Consider the following 22,058-nt stretch of genomic DNA (forward strand, 5'->3'; position numbering starts at 1 on the left):
TTGATTCAGCTTTCGGACAGGATCATATACATTATTTATTTGCATGTATCCATGAACTAATGTCACCCTGGACCTCTTATAATTACCCAACAAGCTTGGAGTACCCCAAATACCCGCTCGACATTTTTTCTTGTAGTCTCTTATCTTTCCTTAAATTTCTTTCTTTTCATATTGGGGGTAGGAAAAACTCTTGATGAAAATGGCTCATTTCAGATATATATCATCTGTTAGGTAGACCCTTTGGTATATTGTGTACTGTTCATAATAAAATTAACCTTCGATGTATTTTCTTTTAAAATGTCATTAAAAATAGGCAATTCATTAAGCACGTTGATATTATTACGAGACCCAACAACTCCAAAAAAAGGCATGTCATATCCACAAATTGGTAGACGCGATCATCTCAAGCACAATTGTTGGGTAGTCATGACTGTCTCATGTGCACAGTGCCTTCCACATGACCGAACAAGTTTACCAGACTCAATGCATGCAATCAAGACTTTCTAACATCTCAGGGAAACCGTGTCTTTATTCATGCATTTCAATAAAACAAGTAATGTTTGTTGCATTGGATTTTCTTAAGTACTCACCTCCTTATCACTACAAAAATTATTCAAAATACAAAAATCCCGACGGAAATGATTTCCGATGGAAATCATGTTCCGTTGGAGAATATCGATGGAATGTGAGTTCTGTCGAAAAACTCCGACGGAACATGATTTTCGTCGATAAAGATTTAATCGGTCGGCACAGGTGTGATGCCTATCGATGGTTTACCGACGGAATGAAAACTCCATCAATAAAATTATCATCGACGGAATATATTTCGTCAGAATTTTTCGACAGAATATAAGTTCTGTCGGGAAGATCATGGTTATCGATAGAAATTATATTTCGTCGATAACTCTTAGTCAAAATTAAGGCATAGGCCCAATTTTCCCTTAGGAGATGGTTTCTTCCTAAATTTGTCGGTAATTCTCTGGTAAGCCCCATCGTCTCTCCCTCTTCCCTTCTCTAGTCGCGTACTAGCTACTTCGGTGGCCACCAGCCGTGTGCTAGCAGCTTTGGCGGCCGCCAGCTGTGTGCTGGTGGCTTCGGTAGCCACCATCCATGTGATGGTGGCTTCAGCGATTGCTAACCACATCCTGGTGGCTTCATTGGCTGCTAGTCATGTGCTAGAGGCTTCGCCGACGGGGGACTAGCAGTTTCGGTGGCAACCAACACTCAGTCGACGGCTTTACAGGCCTCCGGTATTCGACCACTGCCTTTCTCGGCCGCTAGCACGTGGCTTGCAGCATGGTCACAGCTTGCTGCGTGGCGGCGACTTGGGGTTTAGTCGACCACTAACTCGCGTCTTGTAGCTTTGGCAGCCACAGCTTGCTCGACCGCTAGCTTAGTCCTATAGTAAATTTATATTATCTTATTATTGTTTGTTATTAATTTTAGCTCTGATTTTTCAGGTATACTGTATTAGCTAGCTTCTCCGACTGCACTACTCATTTTCAGCTATAATTTATTTACATCTAAGATAATTCTAGACCTCCTTTCTCTGTTATTTTGTGATTTAGGTTGACACATACTATAACTTCAATGTGTGGTTTTATAAATTATTATTTTTTAATTCTCAATTGAATAGTTTTAACAATCCATATACTTTATAACAAATTATATGAAAATGTATTCTCATTAGGTGACAATATCTATGAACAAATCTTAGATGTACAATTGATTAGAAAATTGATTTATTAGAGATGATTTTATTATTGAAGTTGAAGAGTTTGTAAATTTTACTAAAAGCTATACAAAATATATGAATGGTGTCGAGTTACAGTGTTCATGTAATCATTCAAAATATAGAAATAGAGCCTTTCGCGATGAGGATACTGTGAAAGAGAAATGATTTTGTGCCAAATTACTACAATTGATACTGTCATGGAAAGCCTTATTTGTATGAACTAATTGGATCTTTTGGTGGTTCATCATCTGACACAACTATTATTGGGAAATCATCAACTAATGATATCGCAATACAATCAATGATTCACTATGCGATGAATGCCACATTTGATTATTCCAATATCAACAAAATACAACACCTGAATATTAACAATTATATGTCATGTTAAAGGCTAGTGAAAGAGAAGTGTGGGAATGTATTCCCTCTGGTTATTTCCAATTATCAGTTACTGTAAGGTTATTGAATATAAAAGTAAAATATTATTTTTTAGAAAAATATTACGATGACATATGTCAATTTATATTAGAGTTGCTTCCTACTGATAATATAATGACTGATCGTTTTTAAAGTATAAAGAAATTGGTTAGAAGCTTAGATTTGTCTGTAGAGAAGATTGATTATCGTATAAACAACTGGATGATATTTGAAATGAAGATAACAATCTTAGTGAATGTAAAATCTGTACACACCTTCGTTATAAGTATAATACTCGCATACCAGCGAAGAAAAGGAAAAAATTACTTGGAAAGTGATATATTATTTTTCGTTAACTACTAAACTTCAACGCTTGTATGCATCTGCTACTATAGTCTGCCACATGATATGACATCATGATCATGAGCACGAAGACACGGACGCGCACTGGATGAATAATCTGGGCCGGCTGTGTTAAATTCCGGAGACACCACGCTTTACCCGGACCAGCATTCACCGCTGATTTACCTCCTCCTAAGATCCCTGTGGGGCCAGGCCTAGGGGGCCGCTGGGCGGCGGAACCCGCCTTTTGCACAATGATCATGAGCACGAAGGAGATATAACGTGTTAACCTTGTGATTCTCTTATATGGAAACATCTTGATGCTATATTTCTCTCTTTTGTAATGGAATCACATAATGCGAGATTAAGACTTTCTACAGATGGATTTGAGCCATTTGGTCAGTTGGAGTAACAATATTAATCTTGTCCACTGTCCAGTTATATTAATATCGTACAATTTATCGTAATAGATATGCATGAAAGATGAATTTATATTTCTTACTGTGTTTATTTCTAGTCCAACCAATCCTAAAGAAAAGATAAATATTTTCTTGCAACCTCTGATTACTGAGTTGAATGAATTATGGAATGTAGGGTCGGTGACTTATAATGTTATAAGTAAAATTAATTTTAGATTATATGCTGCATTATTATAGATTATAATTGATTTTCCAGCATACTCAATGTTGTTGGGATGGAGTACAGCTGGTAAATTAACATGCCCACACTGCGTGATAGAATTTGATATATTTTCATTACCTTACAGCGGGAAGGTATCTTGATTTGATAATCATCGTGAATTTTTACCAGTTGATCATCCTTTCAAGCGAAATATAAAAAAAAAATCTAAAAATGTTGTAATATGGAAACCTCTTCCAATAGTTCATGCTTCAGGTGAACAAATCATTGAGCAAATAGATGTTGGAACTCCAAGGTGTTTTGATGTGATCAAACAAGTTAAGTTAGGTCATATTTTGTCTAACCCGTGTGTCTAAGTGTGCAGGAGCTTAGGAACACAAGAAGTCGAGCGGAAGACGCGGCTAGCGAGAAGGATGGCATGGGAGAGAGCCGACGGGCTCGCTGCGTCCGAGGGACGAGGTGACCGCGGAAGAGTACACCGGTGGACGAGAAGAGCGTACGCGACGTTTGAGGGACGAGAAACCGGAAAGGAAGGCTGCTCGAGGAGAAGGCCAGAACTTGGGTTCGGGTGAGCCCTATTCCGGATGGCTGAGATCACCCAAGCTAGCGGAACTGGAACGAAAGATCCAGACCGAGACGAGCTGAACCGGAGCAGAGGTCCCAGACTGAGAAAAGTCAACTCTGTTGACTTTCCTTGTCCGGGCGCCTGGACCCGGATTTTGACCGAGATCGCGTCAAACGCGATCTGATCTTTGGGGGATAGAATTTTATCTCCCCCAGGGTGCCCCGACTAGTGCTATAAATGTAGCACTGATCTGCACAGTTAATTCAACTCACTTGTAATCAGTTTTCTCTATGCTTTCATTTCTGTTCCTTTTATTTGTGATGTTAACGCTGTAAAGAGGCTACTCCGCCCGAAGGAGATCATCAGATAATGCGCTTACTTTCCTTGGATTAGTAATCCCCTGATTGCAAACCAAGTAAACCTCTGTGTCTGATTTGCATTCTATTAGTCTCTTTATTTTTTATTACAAGTTCTTTTAAATTAGTTGAATATCCGAGAAAGGTCTGTGTTTTTTTTTTATAGGGAAATTCACCCCTCCCCTCTTGCCTGTCTCTAAAGGGACCAACAAGTGGTATCAGAGCAAGGCGCTTCAGGAAGACTAACCGTCGATTGAAGCAACGAGATGACCGGACCAAGCATCGTTCCACCAAAATTCAAGAGGGACTTCGCAGACTGGAAGCGTCATATGGAGGTATTCCTAAAAATTGATTTCGAAATTCGGTCTATTATGAAGTATGGTTTTGTAGCTCCGACGAATCAAGATGGAGAAGAAAAAGAAGAGAGCCTTTGGACAAAGAAGGAGCAGAATGAGTCTGTAGCAAACAATCGTGTGGAATATCACCTGCTGAGCGTGTTGCTGCCTCAAGAGGTCAACCGCATCGAAAGCTATTCATCTGCTAAGGAACTCTGGGAGAATTCCTGGAACTCCACGAAGGCACGTCCGAAGGGAAGCTCGCTAGAAGAGACATCCTTTGGAACAAGCTGATGAACATTTGTCTGGAAAAAGATGAGAAGGTAGTCAATCTACACGCGAAGGTAAAAGAATTGATTACTGGTCTCGAGAACCTCGGAGAAACGGTAACAAATCGGGACACCATACGCTACGCACTCAACACGTTTCCCAAAACTCCAGAATGGACGTCAATCATCGACGCCTATTACATTTCAAAAGACTTGGAGGTAAGTACCTTAGAAGAATTGTTCTCTATGCTTGAACTACATGAAACCAGGTGTGCCGGGACAACAAAGGAAGCAAGTCAGATGATTGCACTAAACGCAACCAAGAAGGATGAACCCGAGTCAGATTCAAAAGAGGATCAGGAAGTATATATGGTAAGAAACTTTAAAAAGTTTTTTAGATCTAATAAATTTAAAGAAATACAGAATAAAAAGAATCCAAGAAATAGAAGAAGGATGTGTTTGCTACCAGTGTCAAAAGCAAGGACACCTAAGAGAAGACTGCCCAGAACTCAAGAAGGACAAAATCAAGGAACCCAAAAGGCACAAGAACCTAAAAGCTACTTGGGACGACACTTCATCATCTGAGTCTGAGATTTAAGAATATGCCGGGCTAGCGCTGATGGCAAGCTACGAAGGGCAAATTACATCAGAACCCAGCATCGATGAAGGGGGAGATTCAGGCTTCAAGTCTAATATGGTAAGTGAGGTATGCCTCTTACCCCTTGATCAACTTTACTTTGGAATTAAGTCTATGGCAAAATCCATGTATAAATTAGAAAATAAAAATATCAAATTAGAAAATGAAATTTTAGAAACAAAAATAATTTTGGCAAAATCATGTCTTATAGAGGATTTTGATAAATTGAAAATAAAAAACTAAAAGAAGAAATAGAAAGATTGAAAAAGTCTAATGGTTCAAATATTTCTACTTTTAAAAATTATAAAGATTTAAATTGATATTATAGATTTCATCAAAGTCAAATTAGAAAAATATCAAAAATATATGTACCTAGGAAATACTTGATTAACCCTGTAGGTAGGAACCTCTATTGGGTTCCGAAAACATGTTTAACTTAAAAATTAAAATTAAACTTAGCATTTTTCAGCAAAAAAAATTAAACATGTAATTTCTTTATGCGGCTTTGTCTAGAAAGTGATTGTTGCTCCAATAACCAAGAAGGCCTAGTGCCTCGCCATTGCCTGGAAGCCAAGTATCAAAATAAAAAGTTTAATTGACTAACTGAAAAAGTATTAATTCAAATTACTGAATGCTTTAAAAGAGTTATTCAATTTATTTTAGAAAATATATGCAAAACTACTCATATTTTCAAAAACTTAGAAATCTTTTAAGCTAGAAAATTTTTCTTAAAGATTTTTTTAAGGTATCTATTCTATTGCACAAAATTTTGTTTTACTTAGAAATTTTTGTAGATACTTAAACTTTTGAAAAACATCGTTTTTTTATATACTTAAATTTTTTAATTTGCCTTAGAATTTTTTTCCTTATGGATATTTTCTTTTAAACTTAGAATTTTTTTTTAACACTTAGATTTTTTAAGAGAGAATTTACCTTAGACTTGTTTAGAAACCCCATTTTTTATGTGATCAAATGGGGAGAAATATGTTAAGTCTAGGGGAATGTATATAATTTTTCAATTGAAAAATATTTGGACTTATTTGCATATCAACTGTTTTTTATTGCATCTGTTTTACCCTAACTTAACTTGGGTTGCTCACATCAAAAAGGGGGAGATTGTTGGAACTTCAAGGTGTTTTGATGTGATCAAACAAGTTAAGTTATGTCCTGTTTTGTCTAACCCCTGTATCTAAGTGTGCAGGAGCCTAGGAACACAGAAAGTCGAGAGGAAGACGCGGCTAGCGAGAAGGATGGCACGGGAGATAGCCGACGGACTCGGTGCGTCCGAGGGACGAGGTGACCGCGGAAGAGTACACCGGTGGACGAGAAGAACGTACACAACGTTCGAGGGACGAGAAACCGGGAAGGAAGGCTGCTCGAGGAGAAGGCCAGAACTTGGGTTCGGGTGAGCCCTATTTCAGATAGTCGAGATCATGCACCCAAGCTAGCGGAGCTGGAGCGAAAGACCCGGACCGAGACGAGCTGAACCGGAGTAGAGGTCCCAGACCCAGATTTTGACCAGGATCTCGTCAAACGTGATCTGATCGTTGGAGGATAAAATTTTATCCCCCAGGGCGCCCAGAACCCCTTCGGGGTGCCCCGACTAGTGCTATAAATATAGCACTGATCTGCACAGTTAATTCAACTCACTTGTAATCAGTTTTCTCTGTGCTTTCATTTCTATTCCTTTTATTTGTGCTGTTAACGCTGTAAAGAGGCTACTCCGCCCGAAGGAGATCATCAGATAGTGCGCTTACTTTCCTTGGATTAGCAATCCCATGATTGCAAACCAAGTAAACCACTGTGTCTGATTTGCATTCTATTAGTCTCTTTATTTTTTATTACAAGTTCTTTTAAATTAGTTGAATATCCGAGAAAGGTCTGTGTTTTTTTTTGTAAGACAATTCACCCCTCCCCTCTTACCGACCTCCAAAGGGACCAACAATAGACAGTTATGGATTTCTACCAATATCTTAATCTGATTTTGATGAGATAAATAAATATATTATTAAGATGTGCAAGTGTGGTTGGAAAAAGAGTATTTTTTGAAAGCTGTCATATTGAAAGTGGATATATAATTTAGATATCATGCATATTGAAAAAAGATTCTTTGATAATATCTTTAACACTGTGATGAACGTGCCTAGAAGAACTAAAGACACTGTAAATTAACATTGGGAATTAAAAGAACTAGTTAACATATCAGAGTTACATTAGAATGAAATAACTAATAGATTTCTAAATGTTTGTTATACATTGGACAAAGATGGTAAGCAAGTTTTATGTAATTGGTTGAAATAAATAAAATTTCTAGATAGATATGCCTCAAATATGGCTCGATTCGTGGATATGGATAGGTTAAAGATGTTTTGAATACAAATTTCTGCTGAGACACTAAATAAGATTTATTATGATGTTGTCAGTGGATTGGCAAAAAACTCTACCCTCTACGGTCTTAGCTCCCAGGCCAAATTCATATTTGATCATTTGAGGACTCCTAAGTGTTAGGACCGATGGTCGCGGCTAGAGAGGGGGGTGTGAATAGCCGACCCCAAAATCTTCGCGTTTCTTCCTACGATTAGGGTTAGCGCAGCGGAAATAACTAAATAGAAACGCAAAAAGGAAAGATCAAACCTCAAACTCGAACTCGACGATGTAACGAGGTTCGGAGATGAAACTCCTACTCCTCGGCGTGTCCGTAAGGTGGACGAAGCCTATCAATCCGTCGGTGGATGAGTCCCCGGAGAACCGGCTAATAGATGCTCCTTGTGGGTGGAGAAACCTCGCCACAATACTTGTAACAACAAGAAAGGAGTACAAGGAAAGCAAGAAGCAAATACAAACAACAATATGAATGCAACACTCGCTTGCCTTCTCTGTCGACCGGAGGCGATGAAGCAGCAACTTCACAACCCAACTGCAGCAGCTGATCGACGACTGGAAGCTCACGCGAAGCTTCTGAACAAAGCTCGGAACCTCAGAGCACAGAAGCATAAGCTTCAATCCAAGGAAGAAGAAGAACAAAATGTAGAAGCTCTCAGCCTCCTTTTATACCTGCGGAGAAAGAAGCACAGAAGAAATCTAGCCGTTGCGTCGCAACGGCTAGTGCCCTGATCGGTCCGTGGACCGATCAGCCCCTCTTGCGCCTCGCTCGTTCGACGACTCGATCGGTCACCGACGATCAGTTATCACACAAGATGCTATCGATACGATCGGTCACCGCATCGATCGAATATTCGAGATCACCAGATCGATCACCGATCGATCCACTCATGGTTTTCGCCCAAACCAAGTCCAAACCAACATCCGGTCAATCTTGACTGTTGGTACATTGCGCCTAGCATCCATCACTCCCTTGACCTGCTAGGACCCCGCTAAGTGTCAGGTCAATCCCTTTGACCCACTTAGACTTTTCTCTCCGTACCAAGTATCCGGTCAATCCTATGACCTACTTGGACTTCCCATCACCAGATGTCCGATCACCCTTGATCCATCTGGATTTTCCCTTGCCCGGCTTCACTCACCAGGACTTTCACCTAGCTTCATTCACTAGGATTTTCACCTGGCTTCACTCACCAGGACTTTTCTACTGCCTGGTTTCACTCACCAGGACTTTCCCTTTCACCTAGCTTCACTCACTAGGATTTTCACCGTGCCAAGTCTCCATACTTGGACTTTTCCCATGCCAAGCTCCCTGCTTGGACTTTTCCCGTGCCAAGCTCCCTGCTTGGACTTTTCCCACGCCAAGCTTCCTGCTTGAACTTTTCCCGTGCCAAGCTCCCTGCTTGGACTTTTCCCAGTCAGGTCAATTCACCTTGGGTCAACCAGGTCAACCTTGACCACAGGTTGCACCCACAATCTCCCAAGCTTGTATCCTTGTCAAACATCAAGATACAACCATTGTCAAACATAAATCGTCAAACATCAAAACACAACTCGAGTCCAGTCAACTCGAGTCTAGTCAACCAGGTCAACCTTGACCTAAGGTTGCACCAACACTAAGGGTCGTGATGGTTCCTCTTCCTTTTCTTTTACTGAGGTGCAGTCTTTAAGACGGGAAAATCAAGAACTGCGCACTCAAATTACCTCAATGTATCAGAGGATAGATCAATGGATGGATGTTGAGGAGCAGAGGAGAGCGAAGGAGAATTGGAGGTGGGCCGATGAGAGCCGGAAGTGAGCTGAGGATCAATATGCTCTCATGGCTTATATGTAAGCGCTCATAGCTAATTTGCCTCTGCCACTAGTTTCATTTCATTTTGATTTAAAAGAGACTCAGGATCCATCAAATCTGTTGATTAGTTTTTTTCGATGTTTGTTCAACTAAAACTCAATTTTTTTATTATATATAAATCATGTAAAATATATTTATTTTATTTTGATAATCTAATATGCTAATTTCTAAATATTGTATTACTATATGTTTCAGGAGTCCAAGCCTATTGACATTGATAATTATCATTTACTCATTTCTTCTATCCAGATATCAAAACTAGTTATACACATATGCAACATTTTTATTTATACATAAATATGATATAAATCTATAGTATTTGACTTTTCTACAGGATTTTCTATTACTATTTTTTATATGGATGTACTATTTGGATTATGAATATGAATGGATAGTGTAATTTTTTTTCTATTAGTTTGTTTGTATGAATGTTTAGATTTTATTTGTTTTAGATAATTGTGATTGTTTCTATTATGAATATTTAAATACTTTCTATTAGTTTGTTTCTATAGATGTTTGGTTATATGGATGTTAGTTTATTTTATGATAGTGATATTATGGATTATTTGAAATATATAAAATGTATTTGTTAAGATGTATGAAAATGTGTTTGTATGTGTGGATTATGAAATGTGATCGTATCGATGTATGGATGAATGTAAAATATGATTGTACGGATCGTGAAACACTTTAAATTGTTTGTATGTATGAAATAACATCATTTGTGATGATTTCTTTTATATATGAAAATTGTAAATATGTTAGGGCCTAAATATAAACTGTTTGGTTATTTTTTTTATATAACAATGGAATACCCGCAGAATATCTCATTCCGTAGGTAAATATCAAAACCAACGGAATCATCGATTCTGTAGGTAAATCCTATTATGGAATATCGATGGAATTACTGATTCCATTGATAATTAACGATTCTGTCGATATCCTATTATGGAGTATCAGTGGTATTTGTTGTGAAAGGTTATTTTTGTTGGAAAATAATAATTACGGAAATTAATTTTCTTAGAATCATCAATGGAAAATAAAATTCTGTCGGTAAACTCTGTTATGACGAATTATCTCTCGATAAATTATTTCCCATCGTAATTCTATCACTAATCGTTTACACCGACGGAATTATGATGAAATTTTCCATCGGTAATCCTATTTTTTTCAGTGTATATTTGCATCACATATTGGCAAACATTTGAGGGCAATTGTCTAATGACTCTAATCCATCCATAAGTACTCGTCCAATTGGTAGATAGAACCTCTATAAGCTAGTGACAGATAGCCGTCGTGTATTTCTGAAGTGGCCACAAGCCTTTTGCTCCTCACTGTATCTTCCCTCCATTTAAAATACTGACTAGGATGATTTTTCAAATCAATTACTATGCGCAAAAATAACTTTTTTTCATTCGGAATAGTTGTCAGAATATGTTATCAGTGTACATCGACTCAGTAAAAAGTAATCATTGATAAGTTGATTGTGTCCAACCACACGTTCTTTGTTAATTGACCTTCTTCTTTGTGTATTCCCATAATAATTTTGCATAAATTCAATCGCTCTAAGTTGATTGTGTACTACCATCGTGAATAATGCTTCACTGGGATCTGATGTTGTATAGTATAGTTCGTTGTGTCTTCATGAATGTTTTATGTGTTAGTTTGATTAAGATCTTGAGACATTTTGGAACAAATGAAGAGTTTAGTGTGCCAAAGAGGAGAATAGATATGGTGTGGAGAATTGTGAATGCTCTATCTCCTACTTATATACAAATTTTGTAATGGCTAGTTTATATATAAGATTAATAATAAAAAAAAGTATATTACACAAATACTAAAACACATGACATGAAAATAAAAATTACAAACCATATTAAGTTAATAAAACACAAAATGATAAATAATAGAGATTACAAACCACATTAAGTTATTAAAACAAATAAATCCACTTCATGTTCAACCTTATTCAGTTGGTCACATATCGCTAGATGATTTTGAAGTTGTCTATCTGTCATACCTCGTGTGTCTATTTACAAAGAGTTGATGTACTTGGATGAGTTGGTCCACTTTTTTTACTATTATTATACTCCTCCAAATATATTACTGACTATTGCACAACCTGACTCCATTCATCAATTAGGGTCACTCTATCTTTGTCTTTCCTCATTGTTGCCTTCTATCCCATCGGGCGAGATTAAATTTCTCTATTATCTACATCAACAGATGTGTTAGGGTTAAAAGAGTTAGTATGTGTACCTAATGATTCTGATGTCTTTGCTTTCTTTGTAGCCCCTCACCCTGAGGATTAAGTAGCATACATCAGACTATTTTTCACAATCCTCCACCCATGTTCATATTAGAAAGTTGTTTAAATGTACTCTTGTATTCTTCATGAACCCACACTATTAAATCCTTATCACTCCATCTGTTTGGTCAATTATTGTACCTTTTTATTGTAAATTTCATTATATCTATTTACGATTTTTTTCATCGAAGTCAAATATGATTTTGCTTTATTTGTAATTCTCTTTTTAGCTCTCTTATCTCGATTGGTATTGTATTATGCCACCACCTGTTTCCAAAAAGACTCATTCTTCTAGGCATTATGAACTACTAGATCTTCGCTTATGATTATGTAGACTGCTGTAAGGAACTTATCATCTACTACTATTCACTTACTATGATCTCCATTCGATTTGTTGCCCATCTGAGTTGCTTAGTCAAGAATAATATTATCAAGTTCTATTTCTAATGAGAATGAAGAAAATTGTGAATCAGAGAATGCATGAGGTGTTTTTATCCTTTTATCACTGTCACTTGCATTGATACTAGCCTTTCTCGATTCATTTAATTGAATCTCCGAGGATTGAAACAGATTAATTCCATAAGATGAACCTTGCATAAAATATTGGCTACCCTACCAATATTCTGGGGGACACGTATAAACTGGAGCTCGAGGGACGCTACTAAAAAAAATTTAAATAATTTTGAAATTTATGATAATATGATGGTGGATATGAAAAAGGTTAGAAATTATGTAGTTGTTGAGTGAGAAATGAAAATTAAGGATTGAGGAGATTATGATCCGCTAAAGAATTTTTTCTATTTAATTTTTGTCTATATTTAGAGAGTTCAATAAATATGTAAAATAATGACGGGAAATTTTATCCATTTCTTTTCAAATTTTTGATATGTAGCGGTTTTTTATGATAAAAGATGGATGGAAAAAAAAAATCTAAATATAGAAAAAGAAATAAATGTTGCCCAACATTTCAAAAATTCAAAGTTGGTAAAGTTCTCAATCAAATAAATTGTATCCCCGAGGTCATGGTATCGCAGTAGGATATCTAGATTGTCATCCAACTATCTACGGTTTGAACCCCAACTACGATATATTTCTAGGAATTTTTTCTCCAAATGGGAGACGTAATCAAAAGATGTTAGACTTTTATGTTGATCATCACGTGCGCTTCTCAATTTACTCTGATAATCGATGAAAAATTTTCATGAAACCGAATCGATTATCTTTAGAAATAATCAATGAAATTAATTAGGATTATCGTTTTTTTCAATCAAATAACGTGCTAGGCACGTGCATTGTATTGCAGCTCATTTTTTTATATTTTAAATAATAAAAATAAAGTTTTTTGTTTGGTAATTTTTAATATATTATTTCCATCCTTTCTAACGGTGAAGGTTTAGTTGTAGCAGTATCATATAAAAATATCTTTTTCAAATATCTCCATGTCTTTTAATTAGATATAAAACGTAGATGCCCGAATTAGATATAAAAAAATTGAAAAAAATTGACTTCTACAATTGAAATACTAATTTAAATCAATTCACACTTTAGAAACTTAAAAAATTTTAAATTTTAAATTATCAATATCCTAAATTAAATATTGACACTTTTTTCTTGCCTAAAAATATTCATTCTGATGAAAAATCTAACAGCAAATTGCGCTTCTAAAAAAATAGGTGTTTTAATAATAAATAATTATGAAAACCTTTTTTAATAGTTTAATTAAAAAAATAGTTTCCTATTAATCTAAATCTTAAATTAATCGCTTGCCATTTAGTTTAATTAATTTTGGGATGCTATGAAAGAACCCCAGCCCATTTTACGATAAGAAAAGAAGGGGATTTCATTGCTTGCCGTTTAATCTCTACACTGAGAAGTAATAGGCCTCTCAGAAAGGCGAGATTTAATGTGATCAAAATTTAATTTTTTATTTTTCTTTCTATCTGCTTATAACAATTGTCTTTTATCTCCTTTAATTAAATTGCATGTAAGACGATGTTAATTTTTATAAATCAGTATTAATAATGTTGATTTGATGGTACACCATCAATATTATTACTTTGATGTTGATTTCTACATATCAACATCATCTTGGTGTTGATAATGTTAGAACCTTTTCTTATGTGCTAATCACTATTCCAAAGATAAGTAGTCATGTGATTTACTTTTTCCTTGTTAGTCCTGGGACGGATTGACAGGATGCTGATGACAAACGTATTCATCTTTTACCATCATGATAATACTAGGACCAAGGTGATGTGAGTGATACTAACATCTCGATGTTATGGTGTTAGTACTACCAGCACCGCCTTTGTTCTAATTAGTAGAGATGATGTCTATTTTTACAAACTAATACCAAAATGGATAATATTGATTTAATAGTACATGTAATTAAATGGGAGAGAAGAGGACTTCGGAGCATATATATTATCTTTATTAAAAAATTAGGGTTATTACAGGCAGATGGGAGAGGTAAATAAAAAATTTAAATTTTAGTCCTCTTAGTATATCCTTAGAGCATCCATATTAGTTACCCTATTCAAAGATTTTATCTTAAATTTTAGATAGGTTAACTAAAAATCTTCTGTATCAATTACCCTATCCATTCCCTAAATTTAGATTTCATGAATAGTGATTCTCTAAATTTAGGGAATGAAACCTCTATCCTAAAAATAAAATAATATTTCTTTTTAATCTCTCTCCTTCCACTCATTCCATAAATATAATAATAAAAAATAGAAAAAAAAAATAAAAAATTAAGGATGATGAAAATTTTAGAGTATTTGATGTAGTGTGTAGTGAAAAATGATTATCTAAATTTAATAAAGTAGAGTATTTACCCTAAATTTTAGATATAGAATAGAGAAATTGATGTAAATGCTCTTATCAATTATCTTATCCTAAATTTTATATAAGTTAGCTAAAAAATCATAACATCAATTATTCTATCCATTTTTCAAATTTTACATTTATAAATAGTACTTATCTAAATTTAAGAAATGAATTATAATTCCTAAACATTATAGAGGAGAGAAAAAAAAAAGAAAATTGATATATAGTGTAGTAAAAAATAGATATCTAATTTTAATAAAATAACTTTTTTGTGGGAGAAGATCCTCTAGTCCACTTTTTTAGACCAGAGGATGATCCACAACAATTATGATAAGATTGTGGCCCATCTAGCCGTAATTGATTGGAATTCCTCTGAATTCATCTTCCTACTGAGGGTATAGTTTGGGTCGGGACAATCGGCAGCGATCGTCCAGAGGCCTAGCTGCTGAGCACCGAGCGAAGGTGATCTCCGATTGTCTATCTAAATTCAAATTATAATCTAAATAGAAAAATAATTATAAGAAAATCGTAACTAATTATGATCAAAATACGATAGGCCGATAATTGAGTTCTCTTATGAAGAAATCAAAATATCCCATCTTATTTTTTTATCTTAAATTATATATTTTAAATAATATATTTTAAATATAAAAACTAGTATGTATCTACGTCGTCCACAGGAATGATGCGCATATATCATTGTATACATGGAATCGTTTTCTTGGGATCCAAGCCAAGCCGCCCTTCAGCGCCGCGCGTAGAATACCTCTCATCGACCGCCTTTGCTGCCCTTCTGCTCTTGCTCCTGACCATTCCTCTCCCTTGCCCACATTCCTGCCAGGATTTCTCCTCGAATTCTAGGGTTCTTCCCCTCTGGTTGGTTTGAAAGGAGTGGAAGAGTGCGCTGTTCTCGAGGGGGATCTCCTATTCCCACGAATCCATGGTCGCACGCCGGGTGGATCTCGTGGCGCTGGTCCGGATCTCGATCTTGTTTACTTCTTCCACCGAGGCGTAGCAGAGCGATGAGATCTGAATCCCGTGACTGCGAAGTAACATTTTTTCTTTTGTCATTCGCTTCCTCTGCTTGTGACTTCCACTTACTGAATGCTCGAAGTTTGTGGCTTGCTTTTGAAAGAATTGTCATAGCTCGGATCGTCTCCAAGTCCCAACTTTTCCGTCTTTTTTGACAATTTCGACGACGAATTCGTTCTTCCGAATGTTTCTTTGAGTTCACTGTTACTTTACTCGAGCTATAACTCTTTCTACGAAGCCATCTCTATGAGTTTCTTTGCTCTCCGCCGATAGTTCTCTTCTTTGTTTTGACGTTTGGTTCAGTTGTTCGAGTGGGAATGTGAGGCTCTCGCACCGGGACAAACTAAAAGGAATCTCCTTTTGTCGCTGGATTAGCTTGCCTTTCTCTCCCTTTTGTTATGTCGTCTGCGGACTGACGTGCTACCTGTCGCGCAGATATCAAGAAACGCGTCAATTAACTTCTGGTTGGCAAAGAAAGGTGGATACAAGAATCGCCTTGTTTGATTGCGTAGTTGTAGATGGACTTATGAGATTGGGCCAAGTATGAAGTATCAGACTAATGATTCAATACCCGTGAGTTACTGTAACTTTTTAGTTGGCATTTATTAATATTTCCCAGTTTGGTTGACGTCAAGATTTCGATGCCACGTTCCAGCACTTCCTTGTGGAGCCATTCGTCTTCATGCATGCATGAAAATCTATTCATCTAATATGTTGTTGGCAAATCTCTCACAAATTATTTCAGTGATTTGTCGTGTTGTCCTAGACGATCGAGGGAGAAGTTTCCTTCAATAATTTCATTGTTGTCCTTAAAGAGTGACTGGTTGCCTCCCAAAAGATTTAGGATCAGTTCATTCTTTAGCGACTGTTTGGCGCTAATAGTTGACCCAATTTTCATTTGCTAGAACTAAGATTCAAATATGGGATGCCTGCCTTCAAAACAAAACGATTCAGATACTGGAAGCAGAAAAAGGTCAGGGAATGTGGGGGAGGTGGCAGTCTTTGTGCCTGGGTTGCGAGTCCCCAAAAGCGTGGATTTGTTTCAGTCACTGGGTGATATCTTGCCGTGGTGTTTAACCCAACGTCTGTCTGCCTTGAGAACCAGAATTGTAGTTATGGCTGCTCAAGAGGCACCCATTGTGGTGAAGCCCAAGAGGAAAACAGCAACGCAGCATGGTCAGAAATTTAAGATTGTTTAGATTTTTTTTTATCATATTTGTGTAAATTGAGCAGTCAGAATACTAATCTAATCTTTTTGTGCATGCAGGTGGTTCTAGTTTGCCTGATCTTCGGCAGGCTCTTGAAGACTACTTACCAGTCCTTCTTGGTTTAGTGAAAGATGGTAATATTGTTCAGTTTTCTTCTGTTAATTTTCTTGTTTTCAACATTCATGTCATCTTTGTTTTCAACTTTTGACATGCTTGTGAAATTTACAGGAAGCCAGCTAGTAGACAGCATTCACTTTGTATGGACTAACCAGGAGGATGATGCTGAGGTGGTTCTATATGTCAGTTACACCATCTTTTAGCACCATAGGGTTGGAAGAAGCAGAAATGACCATTGATTCTTTTGCAGGAAACAAAAATTGCAAATGCCTGGTATGAGGTTCTCTCAGTTCTGCACTTGATGGCCATGCTGTGCTTTTCTGAAGCCAACTCCTTGCTTCTTCCTAAAACATCTAGTGATAGTAATCCAAAAGTTTCTGAAGGTATACATTATAACAAAATTGTGGAGCTAATACAGAGTATCTTCTATGCTCACCAAATACATCTTTGATCAAGGAATCCATTAGATATTTTCTTTGAGATGTTAATTTTCTTTACTGCAAACTTAGTGATGTGTCATAACAACGAACATGATTCAAAAAGTGGGAATTTCGTTGCATTTATGGTGTATTTTCCAAATGTTTATTTAATTCTTTTTATTGGTATTACTTGTATAATTAACCTCTACATTCACTCGAAGCCTTTTTCTCTAAAAGCGTTTCTTTCATCTTGACTATATTTACCTTACCATTTTTTTCATGTCATTTACTATTTTCAGCAGATGCTTCAATCTAATTATTACTAAATTGCCATTCTTCACTTTTTACTACTCTTTTACAGAGAGTAGGAGAAGTGCAATTGATATATTCTTGAAGGCAGCAGGTTATCTGGATTGTGCCATTCAACATGTTCTTCCTCAACTTCCTCCTGATCTAAGGTCAGTATTCCATTTTTTCTTTCCATAAAGCTTAGATATTGACTTATTCATTACTTGCCATGTTATCTTTCAGATAATATTGAGATATTCATGTTATGACCTTTTCATTTTTACTGTCGGTAGGGTGAATCTTCCTGTTGATCTCGCCGAAGGAGTGCTCCACTCTCTTCTTATGCAAGCATTGGGTCAGGTACTCAAAGTTCATTCAACTGTTGAAAAATTTTCCCTTTATGTAGCTGTACTTTTAAGCTTGAGCTATGTCTCTTTCCTGAGACAAACTTGTTCTTGATCTCCCTTTGTGTAGCATAATCTTAGTACTGATTTTCTTTATTGCAACACTACATTTTTTTTTTATCAATCCTGCATCTCATAAGATCTAACAATGCAATCAGGAGGGGTAGAATTCTACAGAGTGGTATTTGCAGGTCAAGTTTAAACTTCAAAGGTGCTCAGAATCATTTAGATGTACAGAATGAAATGTTTGAATTCTATTTGTTTATCAGATTTAGAAAAGTTGCACTTGAGAAAACTGAAACTGAAATAATAATACCTTCATCATGAAATATGACGAAACAGATAAATAAGCATGGTACACGGGAACGTCAAGCTTCTAGAATCACATGCTGCAAATATAAGTGCCTAAACATGGCTAAGCAGAATTTTTAGTTTTCTGCGTTGTGTAGTATCTTAAGCATTTTGAATACATGGATTAGGTCTTTCTATCTCACTAAATTTTATAGCTGTCTTGGACTTGAGCACTAATCTACCAGCTGAATGGATAAACTAAATCTGATAGGGGAACAAATTATGGTAATGGTGCCATTAAGTTTTTTGCATTCATGATTGAAAGCATCCGACTCTTATCACAAGGCAACATATATAATCATTGAAAGATTATGTTTATTTTTATATTAATTTCAGAATTACCCTTTTTAGTTGCCCAATATGGTAACATGCAAGATTTGTACGTTAGCATAAGATTTCACTTCCATCATTACTGTATATTGAGTTTGTTGTTTAGTTTTCACTCCTTAATTAGTCTTTCTCCCATTCCCATTCTTGTGGTAGAGTGTGGATATTCAACTCGGGATGGCAATGGATAGTCCCAAAGCTACATTGGCTGTCAAAAGGAGGCTAGCATGCGAAATGGTCAAGTGCTGGCATCAGGTAGTACAGCACTCTAATCCTTTTGCACATGTTAGGCAAAAGTGAATTGATTCTTATTGTTTTATATTTATTTTTTAAAGAAAAAGATGGAACTCATGCACATCAATTCACTCATCATGTTTCTCTAAACCTGCTAATTATCACACAACTTCCCATCATTGAACCCAAACTAGGGTAATAGAAAATATTGATTATTAATGTTATGTACTTCTATATTTGTGATTCATAATTCATATGGTGCTTTAGTTGCTTTCTTAGAAACTTTTTTTATCGTACTTTAGGCGGAGGATAGCATCACAAAGTACACATTAGCTGAAGGTTGGGGAGGAAAACATCAACTATTTATCAAATGGAAGCATGATGAAGCAAAGGTTAGTCATTTGATTCCCATAACTATTTTCCAGGTGTAGAATGCACATGAAGGTATGATTTAGTAAGGATGACATCTATACATTTCTGAACATGAGAATATCGAGATGGTTATGTTACTCATAAAGAGATGGTATATGTTAAAATGCAGGAAGTACTTGTATGGCCTTAGGGTGAAATGCCTATCTTGTTTTTCAAGGGTAAGGATGAGAGAAAATACAATCCAAATGAGTAAGGAGGCAGGAATAGTTGGAAAAAAGCTTCACACTCATTAGTCCCACAGCACAAGTGCGATAGTCCAATATATAAATATAAAATTGGTCTAATAGTTTGAAGTTGGCAAAAGGCGACCGCGCTCGCTCTCAAAGCCCCCACCAACCCCGTCCCAGGGCCAACACGGAGGAGGTGGTCTAATAGTTCGAGCTTTTAGGACAAGTGGCTAACCTATCAACTTTAACACATTAGCTATAAGAATCTAGTACAAAAAAAAGAAAGGTCTCACCACACTGGTCTTTACCCCATGCTCTTATATCATTATGTGCAAAAATTATAGTATTATAGTTAGGGCTAGTTATGAGCCCTTTCTCTACACATATCATCCATGGATTATCATGGCAATATTGTAATGTGAAGGAAAAACATAAAATTGATGGGAGTGATTATGAAATAGGTTCTGCTTTGCAAAGGGAAGTCAGTTTGATAGTCTGAATCTAGAATACCTTCTATTACTTCAATCTTGTATGTGCTTTGAACAGGCTAGTTTAAATGGTAAATTTATCATTATGCTTTTCAGTTGAATCAGTTAGGGAGTCCTAAATCCAATACTTATTCCTCAACTGGCATGCGACTCACAAGTTCTTGGTACCGATTGCTTTTTCTTTAACAATTCAATAATGAATTTTAGACTCCGGAAATTAGTGAGGCTTTATATTTGTGATGGTGTTCATCTCCAAACTAAGTAAACAATTTGCTGTCTCTTTATTTATGTCTTTTCTTACATGGACAGGCGGCTGCTTATTATTACCATGGTGTTATTCTTGATGAGGGTAACACAGAAAAATCGCATAGGATGGCAGTCGCAGCTCTCCAAGCTGCTGAAGAATCTATCAGCCAAAGCAAAAGGGCATCTGATGCATTCAATGCAATGCCCCCTATATCAAGGTGATGCACCTAGCATTTATTTACAATTAATCATATTCCTTTTTCTGTTTCCTTTTCTTTGATAATAAAGAGACTTTTGTATATTTTCTTCTGAGGAATACCTTAAGTTTTTTGATGAAAACAAACAGTTTCAGTTAGGCGAAACAAACTCTTTTCTTTGTAGCAAAAAGCTAGTGTAAGAAACCAAGGTCGATACTTGGTATAGCAACACATTTTCCTCAGAATACCCAAAGTAAATCACTGCTTACATGCAGTATTTTGCTACTTTTATTGCAGGAATCCTCCTCCCTGGGGTCCTATGAAATATCTATACGAGAAAATTCCGAAAGATGCAGCCAACAAGGTTCGCATAAATCAGGACCTCTACAATCAACACAGGTGCCTACATATATTAATCAATTCGAGTGCAATTCATTATTTAGTTTGCCTTTTGCTGATTAAGATCTTGAACTATAGTTCTGGACCCTACTCAAGATTTCCTTTTCTATCTCATTAAAACTAATCATTTTGTTCAAAGAAAGGTTTTATAATCACTTGATAGAGATTGTGTTCTACACAAATTGATACGCCATCCTTACGAGTCGATTTCAGGATCCTTGAGAGAGCACCGACATTACTAGATTTCGCTGTGGCTCTTAAACCGGATGACTATCGACTTCCAGAGGTCGACCATGCTTGGAATTAAGGAAAAACATCAACAACTGGAGCAAGCTGTCTGAATGAACTCTGATGATCTTTGGTTTATGGTGTGCGCATCTACCTCGAGGTGGGAAAGTTCCTCTCGTCTCCATAACAAAAGTTTGCAAAGAATCAACTTCCTTCTTCTGTGTTTTCCTGGCATATATTGTAATCTCTCAATAGCGTCTTTCTATTTTTTTTAAAAAATGTATTTTTTGTGGTGTTTTGTGTAATATACTTGAACGTACAGGAAAAAGGAGGTTTCCATTTGATTCTCTGGTGTGAATTGATTACAAACTAAAAAAATTAAATGGTGCAGCAGATTTTTTTTTTTTTTTAAGATTAAAGTAGATTCAAAATTAAACTGATAGAAACAAATTGAAATTGATTAAATAGAATTTTTTGTTTAACGAATTGAACCTGCCCCATTTTACCATCAAAATTAAATAAATTGAATCGATATAAAATTAGCTCAACGATCGATTGCTCCTGATGACATAAATATTATCAACAGATTGATGATATTTATGATTAATATTGAGCAGTGGAATCATCAACTGTTTGATTTATGAATTTTAAAAACAAAACTAAATAAAAAAATTAATATTCTTTTTAAAAAATAAATTTCTGAATTAATCAAATTTTCTAATTCGATCTATCAGTTAATTTCATTTAATAGATGTTTTACTTAGTTGTACACACTTTTATTCTCTAAATTTAAAATTTTATTTTGGAAGATTATAGCAGTAAAAGTATAACTTTTAATGGCTTGATAAATTTAAT

At 36.0% G+C, this 22,058-nt stretch overlaps 1 protein-coding gene across 2 annotated transcripts; it reads left to right on the forward strand.

Moving 5' to 3' along the window:
- The first annotated feature begins 15,574 nt into the window (after positions 1 to 15,574).
- LOC122053169 lies at positions 15,575 to 21,547 on the forward strand. 2 transcript variants are annotated; one of them, XM_042615094.1, is made up of 13 exons: positions 15,575 to 15,715; positions 16,134 to 16,271; positions 16,604 to 16,874; positions 16,966 to 17,040; positions 17,135 to 17,205; positions 17,274 to 17,406; positions 17,804 to 17,900; positions 18,024 to 18,090; positions 18,969 to 19,067; positions 19,349 to 19,438; positions 20,443 to 20,597; positions 20,874 to 20,975; positions 21,189 to 21,547. In XM_042615094.1, exons 3-13 carry the CDS (start codon positions 16,619 to 16,621, stop codon positions 21,280 to 21,282), a joined length of 1,239 nt encoding a protein of 412 aa, XP_042471028.1. In that variant the 5' UTR covers positions 15,575 to 15,715; positions 16,134 to 16,271; positions 16,604 to 16,618; the 3' UTR covers positions 21,283 to 21,547. The 2 variants fall into 2 exon arrangements, with proteins under 2 accessions (XP_042471028.1, XP_042471029.1); XM_042615095.1 differs by having other exon boundaries at positions 17,135 to 17,193.
- The last annotated feature ends 511 nt before the right edge of the window (positions 21,548 to 22,058 follow it).

Source organism: Zingiber officinale, chromosome 3A, assembly GCF_018446385.1.
Source record: "Zingiber officinale cultivar Zhangliang chromosome 3A, Zo_v1.1, whole genome shotgun sequence".
NCBI classification, from domain to species: Eukaryota; Viridiplantae; Streptophyta; class Magnoliopsida; order Zingiberales; family Zingiberaceae; genus Zingiber; species Zingiber officinale.